General features: G+C 52.3%; 1 protein-coding gene across 23 annotated transcripts in view; it reads right to left on the bottom strand.

Moving 5' to 3' along the window:
* Positions 1-10,248, bottom strand: part of CELF5 (CUGBP Elav-like family member 5) — a 48,532-nt gene extending 38,284 nt beyond the window's left edge. For 22 of the 23 annotated variants that reach the window (XM_012804553.1, XM_023512580.1, XM_023512577.1 and 19 more), the window contains exon 1: positions 9,959-10,103. In XM_012804553.1, the coding sequence (XP_012660007.1) occupies positions 9,959-10,103 (145 nt within the window). Of the gene's footprint in view, positions 1-9,958 lie in introns of all 23 variants that reach the window. The other variant, XM_003788729.1, reaches the window with a different exon arrangement.
* Positions 10,249-10,264: the final 16 nt, after the last annotated feature.

Raw genomic sequence — 10,264 nt, 5'->3', positions numbered from 1 at the left:
CCCGCCTGGGCCTCCCAGAGTGCTGGGATTACAGGCATGTGCCACTACACCTGGCCCCCCATTGGCTATTTTTGTCTCCATATTAGAGGCAAGAACCAAACCCAGAGAGGATAAGCAGCTTTTGGGGTGCTATACAACAGGCTAGAAACAACTTCTGTATTTGAACTCAAACTTGGGAAAGGGGTAGATAAATTAAAATGCTCCCAAGCTCAGTATCCTCATCTAATTGTCTATAAAACAATAATAAACCACAATTTTTTTTCAAAATGAAAAGAAAACAAGGACTAGTTTTTCCCCTTGACTATTTACTCCTAGGCCTTACCTTCATGCATGATTCTCCAACTTTCATCATCTTCCAGCTCAGTAGATCTGGAACTGACCCTGGAAAGATGCAGGCTGTGTCCCTCTCTGGCTGTGCCCTGACCCCAGCCACACCCAAGACTGGGTCTCTCACTGACTGTTTCCTCAGCCCATACAATCTCACCGTTCCCTTTGCTGCCTTAGTTCTCCTCAATCTTCAAGTCCAAGCTGAAATGTCCCCTCCTCTGGGGATCCTCTTCACCCCTATCCAATGGCACCCCCAAGGGCTTTGCCTTTGCCTCTGGGTCTCCCATCACAGCTCTGACCACCCCAGGCTGTAATTATCTAGGTCTGTGTTTTTTCTCCCTCCCTAAATGTGTCCTCAGTGCCTAGCACCAGGCCCAGTGCACACATGCTCTGTAATAATGTGATCACTTTTCATAGCTTCCACCCTGGCCCCCCAAAGTTTGTCCTCCCCACAGCTGCCACCTGGGGGTGTCTCAAGCACTTAAATCAAGGCCTGTCCTTCTTCTGCCTTCAACCCTCTATGGTTCCCACTTCCCTTGGGGTCAAAGCTCAAGTCTTCCCCGTGGCCCACCAGGCCCTGCATCTCCCTCCCTTCCCCTCCTTTCTCTCTCCCCCTCTGCACTCTGCTCCAGCCACATGGGCCTTCTTGCTATGCCTCCAACATGCCAGGCACAGTCCTCCCCTGGGCCTTTGCATGGCTATGCCCTTCACTTGGATACCCACATGGCTCCCTCCCTTACCTGCTTCAGGTCTTTGCTCAAATTTTACCTTAGCACAGCTTCCTTTGAGCACCAAAGGAGGTAGAGCCAAGAGTTGTTTAAAATGACAACCCTTGGCTGCACCATTGTAGTTTTTCCAGTGCCCCCATCACCATATGACAAGCCATACATAGGACTTTATTTGTCTATTTCCATTTCCCCACTGAAATGTCAGCTCCATGAGACAGAAGTTTCTATGTGTTTTGTGCTGGGTCACCATGACCTAAACAATACCAGGCACCCAGAAAGTGCCCAATAAATACTCACTGAATGAACTGAATTATTTTGTTTCTAAACTGACCTGCTTATATTAAGGTTGCTTCCTCAAGGGCAATGATCCACCATGCCATGCATGCAGTCATTCAATATTTCCTGAACATCTATTATGCACCAGCTGTGCTGGGGAAACAGGGATAAGAAAGATACTTCTGTTTATTTCCTTCTTCTCTCCCCAGCCAGGGCCCCAGTCCTATCTTAAACCCCTGTGATATTGAACCCCCTACATGCTGGGGCCCCATATCCTTGGTCATTCACCCCAGCTCTGTGATCTTGTAGTTAAAGATGAGGATCAAAGCCATCCCAGCACCTTTCTGCTATGTGATCTCCGGCCAGCCACTTAACCTCTCTGAGCCCTCGTTTTCTCATCCACAAGATGGGACTAACAGTATCATGCACTGAGGAATACATGAGAGCTTCTCTTCTCCACCATGCCTACCCTCTTCCTCCATCCTCTCAGCTGGAAGCTGTCCCTTCTGTCACTGAGAATAGCAAGACAGACTGCTTTCTCTCCCCCTCCTTGCACACATAAGTGCACTGATTCCTGCTCAGAAGGGCAAGGCCTGATTCCCAGAGGACTTCTGACCTCCCTGACCTCTGCTCCTCGCCTCATGCTGCCTTCTCCTCTGCCCCAGCCTGACCATACAGGGGCTTTTCAGGGCTCACTCTAGACTCCTGATCTCTTACCCACAAGCATCTTGACTCATCCCATGGTTTCAGTCCCCATCCTCCCATCTGTCCACCTGGCCATCTACCTGTACATCCATCCATCGATCCACAAATCCACCCATCTATTCATCCATCCACCTACCCACCCACCCATTCATTCATTCATCCACCTGCCTACCTATCTATCCATCTATTCATCTACCCACCCATCCATCCACCCACCCATTCATCCATCCATACACCAATACATCCAGCTCTCTGTCTATTTAACCACCCAACCACCTACCCATCTATTTATCCACTCATCCATCTATCCATCCACCTATCCACTCACCCACATATTGAATCTACTCAATCAACTTATTAATGTTCCATCCACCCATCATCTATCCATCTTTCCATCCATCCATCCATTTCTTCATCTATTCATCTATTTCTCCATCTACCCATCACCCTTCTGTCCATCCATTCACATACCTACCCACTCATCCACTTACCCACCCATTCATTCATTCACCCACAAAAACATCCATCCATCCATCCACCCACCACCCACCCACTTATCCATTCATCCACCCACCTGCCTACCTATCTACCCATCTATTCATCCACCCACCCACCCATCTATCCATATATTCATATATTCATCCATGCATCCACCCATTCATCCATCCATCCATCCATCTACCTACTTACCCATCCACCTACCCACCCATCTATCCATCCACCTATCCATTCACTCAGTTATCCATCCATCCATCCACTCACTCATCTATGCATCCAACCATCCACCAACCCATTCATCCATTCCTCCACCCACCCACCTACCTATCTATCCATGTACCCATCCACCCACTTATCCATCTACCCATCTATTTATCCACCCACCTACCACCCATCCATTCATCTATCCACCTAACCACCCACCCATCTATTCATGCATCTATCTACCCATCCATCCATCTATACATACAGCCACCCATCTATTCACCTATCTAACCATTTACCTACCCACCCATACATTAATCCATTCAAGCCTCACATCTACCTACACACTTTTTCATCCATTGAATCCACTCATACATCCACTGAGTCATTGTCATCCACCCATCCAATCATCCATGTCTGGATCCCTTGGTTCACATATCTATCCATCTACCCATCTGTCAACCAGTCCACCCACTCCCTCATCCTCATACCTCTCATGCCTTCATTCTCTTGTACATTCATAAGCTTCAACATAGTAAACATGATACAGCCTCTGACCTCAAAGAGATTACATGTCTATAACAACCATGACTCCAGACCAACTGGACTCTTGCTAGGTCAGTGTCTTGCAAATCTAACAGCCCCTCCCTCTGGCCCTGATCACCTTTTTTTTTTTTTTTAGACAGAGCCTCAAGCTGTCCCCCTGGGTAGAGTGCCTTGGCATCACATCTCACAGCAACCTCCAACTCCTGGGCTCAAGCGAGTCTCCTGCCTCAGCCTCCCAAGTAGCTGGGACCACAGGCACCTGCCACAATGCCCAGCTATTTTTTTTTGGTTGCAGCTGTCATTGTTGTTTGGCAGACCTGGGCTGGATTCGAACCCGCCACCTTAGGTGTATGTGGCTGGCGCCTTAGCCACTTGAGCCACAGGTGCCAAGCCCCTGGTCACCTTTAAGTCCAAGGACAATTAGCCTCTCCAGATGGTTTTGACCCTGAATCTATATTCCCACAATCACATCCCTTTCTCTCATTCTTTTCTTCCTCTTTCAAAATGGATTATGGCTCAGAATGGAGACACGGAGCCTATCTAGATTTCTGTTTGACTTTGGGCTGGTTGTTGCTCCTCTCTGAGCTCTGATCTCTTCATGTAATCCATATGGAGGAGAAGAATCCTTCTGTACAAACCATTGCCATCTGAACACACATATGTTTCTTCACATTCCTTTCTTTCTACACTGAGGGTCATGCCCCAACAGGAAACTTCCACTTTGTCCATCCAGGTGTATGGGAAGTGAGCATCTCCTGAATGAGGCTGGAAAGTTGGTAAAAGGCTGGAGGGGGCAATGGTAGTAAAGAAGACATTTAGCTCCGTTCCCATCCAGTCCAACTGAGTTTCTCCCCTCCTCTAAACTCTTCCCTGACTCCCCAGTGCCTTTAGTCACTGGTCAGTCTAGCATCAGAGTCTCTGCAGGGTCCAGCCCATGCTGACTCCACAGCACCTCCTATTCCTCACTAAATTCCTCCTCTATGCCCTTTATACACCTCCAGGCCTCTGGAAATCCACTTCCCCCTGCCCATATCCAGAAGGTCAGAAACATTCACTTTATCTTGTTCACTGCCATCTTTTATGCTCATCACAGGGCCTAGAACACAGTAAGTGTTTCTGTGAATGCACAGAGATGCTTTCTGTACCTGGAAAGCTCCTATTCATCCTTCAAAGTCCCATTTCTTTTTTTTTTTTTTCCAGAAACAGAGTCTTTACTTTGTCACCCTCAGTAGAGTGCCATGGCATCACAGCTCACAACAACCTTCAGCTCTTGGGCTTAAGCAATTCTCTTGCCTCAGCCTCCCAAGTAGCTGGAACTACCGGCATCCGCTACAATGCCCAGTTATTTTTTTTGTTGTTGCAGTTTGGCTGAGGCCAGGTTCGAACCCACCATCTTTGGTATATAGGGCCAGCACCCTACTCACTGAACCACAGGCGCCGCCCCCAAAACCCCATGTCTTTCTTTCTTTCTTTCTTTCTTTTTTTTTTGAGACAGAGCCTCAAGCTGTCGCCCTTGGATAGTGTGCCATGGCACTCCTGGGTTTAAGCCATTCTCTTGCCTCAGCCTCCCAAGTAACTGGGACTACAGGTGCCCGCCACAATGCCTGGCTATTTTTTGGTTGCAGCCGTCATTGTTGTTTGGCAGGCCCAGGCTGGATTCCAACCCGCCAGCTCTGGTGTATGTGGCTGGCGCCTTGGCCACTTGAGCTACAGGCACTGAGCCTCCAAAGCCCCATTTCTAATGTGCCTCCTCCATGCAGTGAAATAGGCTTATGAGAGAGACATAGGCTATTTTGGAGACAGCCTCCTGAGTCCAGCCCCAATGCCAGACCTCCTCAGGAGAGCCCCATGGAAGAAGGGAACCCTGGGGCTGGCTTTGAAAACCCTTGGCTCCTTCCCCACTAGGGCAAAAATTCCACCCTCTCTTATCTAGGATACTCTGGAGTTCATTCTCTCCTAGACCTTTTCATTTATGGTTTCCTCTTCCAGGAACACCTTTCCCTACCAATTAATCCTTCACACCCTTCAGGTCTCAGCATACCCACATAATATGCCCAGCACCCTCTGACCAGGTACATGATGCCCTATGCCAAGAGCATCACTACCATTTCAGTTCTCACCTGCCCCATTTCCCCTGCAACAAGAGGTCCCACTGATACTTAGAGAGATTAAGATACCTGCCCAAGGCCACACAGCAGGTAAAATACAGAGAACCCAGATTCATCTCAATTCCAAACTCTCAACTGTTCTATACTGAGCACCTCCTCCAAGATGCCCTTCTGGTCTCCTCTCCTGCAGGAGCAGGACCTCTTCTGGGTTGTTACTGCCAGTGTGTGTTTCCACCATCACATGCCTAAGCTCTGACAGCTTGAAACCTGGTTTCTCAGCTGTCTCCCTCCACCAGACTGACAACTGGAAAGAAGAGAGGCCTGGGTAGGGGGTGAGGAACAGATTTTATCTATTTTGTCCAACACTTATCCCAGGGTCTAGAGCAGGACCTGGTACACAGCAAGTGCTCAATAACAGTTGGTCATATGGATTGATGGATTAATGTCAAGCCCATTCCTCTATGAATTCCATAAGGAATTCCTGTTCATGCCAAACAGCCTGCTCTGCACACATGCTGGAATACAGTAGGCGTTCAATAAATGTTCTCTGCCTGAATGGCAATGGGGGATGGGGAACTGAAACAATGTCAGTCACAGGTGTGAGGCGCTGGGATCTCACAAAAGTCTGTTCAATAAATGAAAGAATGGGCAGCTGGGGAAACCGAGGCCCAGAGAGGGGCATGCCTGGCTTGAAGCCACACAGCCTAAAGTGAGGGTCCCTGCCCTGCACACTCAAGCCAGCCAGACTTTGGTGCCTGAACCTGAGCCCCTTACCACTGTGCCCACTGCCACCACCAGGAGAGCCAACTGTACCCACCACCCCTTACCACTGTACCCACTGCCAGGCCAAGGCTGCCACAGCCCTGTCTCCCTGGGGCTGGCGTCACACTCGGAATCTCACGCCTCAGAGCTCAGGCTGCCACAGCTTCCCCTCCTCCCGCCTGCAGGAGCCAGCCAGCAGCTGGTGCTCCCATGGAAACTGCAGGCCCCCACTCAGCTGGGGGGGGCACCTGCACCATTCCCCAGCATCCCCCGGCACAACCTCTCTTTAAGACAAATATTTTCATTAACATGCAAATGCATATGCAATTACCATAAATGGGGGGACCGACTTACACCATTGCCTAGCCTATCGGGGCAGGGTGGGCATTAATGCATTCCTGGGGAGTGGAGGAGAGAGGGACTGCCCTAGCTCTTGTGGCACCTCGAGTGCCCCTTGAAGGAAGGGAGGGAGGGTGGGAGGGTCAGGCCAGGGGACTGTAGAGGAAGCAGCGGGAGCCTGAGACCCTGGTCTGGGAGGGTGGGAAGTCCTTCCTGGGGGAAGCCCATTGCTCTGGAGGACGAATGGATCTGGGGACTATGGATAAAAGAGTAGGCCTATGGCTTTCCTACCCCATCCATTCTCCATCTCTCTCTCGACCCCAAGTCCCTCTCTCTGTGTCTCTCTGTTTCTTCCATCTCTGTCTTTCCATCTTCCTGGGCTCTTGCCTTGCATCTCTCTGTCTCCCTGTGAGTCTTCCTCCCTCTCTACCTCTCATCTCTTTCCTCTGTTTCCTTAAAAAAAATAAAAAGCCCAGAGCGAATGGGCCTGCCCCAGTCCTGAGGATAGACCTGCTGCCTCTCCTGTGGCTTTAGCAGGGTCCTAGGAATCACATTGTCCCCATGCCACACCTTGGCTGTGGCTGCCAGGAGCACTGAGTATTCCACTCCTAATACTACCTTTGGGGAGCTTCACTCTCAGCTTGTGGGAGCTTGTCGCCACTTTGTCATGCACATATAGACACTTGTGCTTCCCCCAGCCTGGGAAGGATGCAGGTGGGAGACAGGGGCCCAGTTCTGGTGGGTCCTAGCACCTAGCATTTACCTCTCCAGGCCTCAGTTTCCCTGCAATGAGTTGACACTTCAAAGCCCACCTCAGTGTCAATTCTTTCCAACTTTCCATGAGGGATTAAATACCCCACTGAGTGAATGACAATGCTAGGTGGCCCTTTCTGCGCTGGATGCCAGGTGTCAGAGGACCTTCAAGGAATGTTTTCACTCTAGTTTTTGTAGCTCTCCTGGTCCCCAGCCTCCCAGGACACCCCCAGCACCTTGGGACCCAGAAGCTCTGGGAGAATGTGGGGGGATTTCTGGGGTCTGCACCCCCCATGGGCCTGCTGCTCTGAGCCAGCACCAAACGCTGCAGTCTCCCTGTACCCTGCCAGCCCCCAGAAATGAAGCCAAATAAGATAAGTATTGGCAGGAGGTGTCTGGACTCACTCCCTCCCCAAGAATCCTGATTGTCTTATTCATTATTCCACCTCCCTTTGGCTGCAGCCAAAGAGGGGCAGCCAATGGCCAGAAGTCACATAGCTAAGCCCCAAACACAGGCCCAGATTACAAATACTGGGTGTCAAGATGCCCCCACATGCTGGTCACTCCTCTTCAACTGTCTGCCAAACAGCCTTAGGTGAAGTCCAGGTAAAATCCAGCCAGGCCCAGGATGGGGGGGGGCAGAAATTCACAGCCCCAAGGGTATGGGGTGCTGGACACATTTTCAATAGGACATGAACCCCCTCCCTTGTTAAGACCAGCCCCTGGCATCTAGGACACAGACTGAGCGAAGCCCCATAAAAAGTAGAGGGTGATGTCTGGCTGTCATGAACACTGTGTTTCTAAATTCTCACCCTCTAAGGAAAGATGGCAAATGGAAAAAACTCCAAGGTGCCCGGGAATTCCAACATTCTCTAAACCGAGAAAAATAACTCCACAGACGCGAGGCCCTGCTTCATTGACAATAGGGAAACTGAGGCTCAGGCTCAGGTAAAACCTCAGTGCCAGCCCCTCCCTCAGCCCTTCCCTCTTCCTTGAGAGGCAGAGAGGAAGAAGCTGCCTGCACCCAGCTGCCTCTCTGACCTGAAGCTCACCAGCCACCCACGTGGACTCAAAGATTCCCACTGGAATCTTTCTAAAATGGGCGCTCCAGACATACCAGGGGGTGGGGGCATGTAGGGAAAGCCCACCAGTCATCCATGGACCCCAGAGCCCCACTCATGGCTGTAAGTGAGCCCCTCTGCCCTTCTAGGCCACATGGAGGAGTTAGATTTTTCAGGCCCATTTTTTTTTCTTTTTTGGGGATGGTGGTGGTGGTGGTGGTAGTTGGTTTAAAAAAGAGGTGGGGGTGGAGAGGGAGTTTATTTTCTCCCCCCTCAAGATACAAGCTGGAGGGTCTAGCTGAAGTTTCAAGCCTACGATCCATCCCACCAGACCCTCCCTGCAGCCTTCCCAGATCCATCATTCATTCTTTTACTCATTTTTCATTCATTCATTCATTCAATAAGTATGTATTCATGCATGCTTACCATGCATGCAACCAACCACAGTGGGCCTCGCCTGAAATAGGTCACAGGCCCTGGTCCCTTCCCAGCACCTTGCTGGATGATGGGGACCCATGGGTGTTCAGCACAAAGCCTTAGAAATCCCCACCACCAGTCCCTAACACCTAACAGGAAGGCTGTCAAAGCCATCCAAATTCAGCGCCATGCCACAATCTGAGCCAAGGGCCAGGGACACACATCCTGGGATGCCATCAGAGGGACAGTCACGTGGAGGCGAGTAGGCAAGCAGGCCTCCCCCACTGGGCTCTGAGGTCGCCCACGCCTCCCTCCTCCCTCTCTTCCTAGGATTTGGGCTCTGCCCAGATGGAGAGTCCAGGCTCATTGTCTCTGGCTCCAGACCCCAACATACTGCTAACAGGCTTGGCCAGTTTTAACTTGAGCCAAAGGTGGACACAGGGGACTGGGAGGGCAAAGAAATGGAGGGGGGGGTGCTGACCCCTACAGAGGTGGGCCAGGGGGTGGGTAGTGGGTGGGGGGCATTTCAACCACCCAAAGCTGGCTGGCTGGTGCTTCCCCCCACCCCCCATGCCCCCCTAAAGCCAGGCTCCGCTCCCCACGCCCTCCACCCTCTCTTTCTTTGTAGTTACCAATTAGCCCCGGATCCTGGGCATCCGTGTCCCCCGCGCCGGCGGACCTGCCCCCTCCGGCCTGGCTTTGTGAAAATGACCAAAGCAATGGAGTCCAGAGATGGAAACTTCCCCGACGACGGGGCAGCAGTGGGGGCAAGAGGGGGCAGAATGAATGGGGGGGTGAGGAGGGGTGGTGGTAATTCGGAAGGCTCCCTTGGTGGCAAAGGGGCAGAAAAGAGTGGGTAAGGGAGGGAGAATGGGTGGGGGTCCGGGGGGAATGGAGGGGAGAGGGAGGGAGGGAGAGAGGGGGAAGGATGCTAGCGGTAAGGGGGGAGAGGATGGGAGGTAGAGGGAGATGGAGAAGAGAGAAAAGGAGAGAGAGAGGGAGAGAAGAGAGATGCCGGAAGGTGGGGAGGCAGGCAGAGGGGGCGGAGGAGGGAGGGGGCCAGCTCGGATCTGTCAGCTGCACCCCCAGAGCGGGGAGGAGGGGGCGGGTGGGAGGGGGGAAGAAATGATGCCGTGGCAGGAGCGAGCGGAGGAAGGAGGTGAGGCGCGCAGGGACTGGGGGAGAAGATGCCGGAAGGTGGGGCGGGGAGCGGGGGCGGAGGCCGCGCGCCCACCTTTGTGCATGCCCGTGTAGGGGTCTTTCAGCACCGTGAGCTCGTAGATGCGGCCGAACTGCTCGAAGAGCGGCTTGAGGTCCTTCTCGTCCAGGTTGCGCGGGATCTGGCCCACGAAGAGTTTGATGGCGTCCAGGTCCTTCATGCCGTCGGGCTGCCCACTGGGGGGCTCGGGCGCGCTGCCGCCCACGGGCGAGGGCCGCGGTTGCAGGAGCTGCTGCTGCTGCCGGCGCGCCTCGCTCTCCGTCAGGCGGGCCATGGCGCGGGCCGCGGGCGCACTCGCGCTGCAGCGGCGGACGCGCCTCC

The sequence above is a fragment of the Otolemur garnettii genome, unplaced genomic scaffold, assembly GCF_000181295.1.
Source record: "Otolemur garnettii isolate 467f Iridium unplaced genomic scaffold, OtoGar3 scaffold00029, whole genome shotgun sequence".
Classification (NCBI taxonomy): domain Eukaryota; kingdom Metazoa; phylum Chordata; class Mammalia; order Primates; family Galagidae; genus Otolemur; species Otolemur garnettii.
This window is presented reverse-complemented; position numbering and strand designations above follow the sequence as displayed.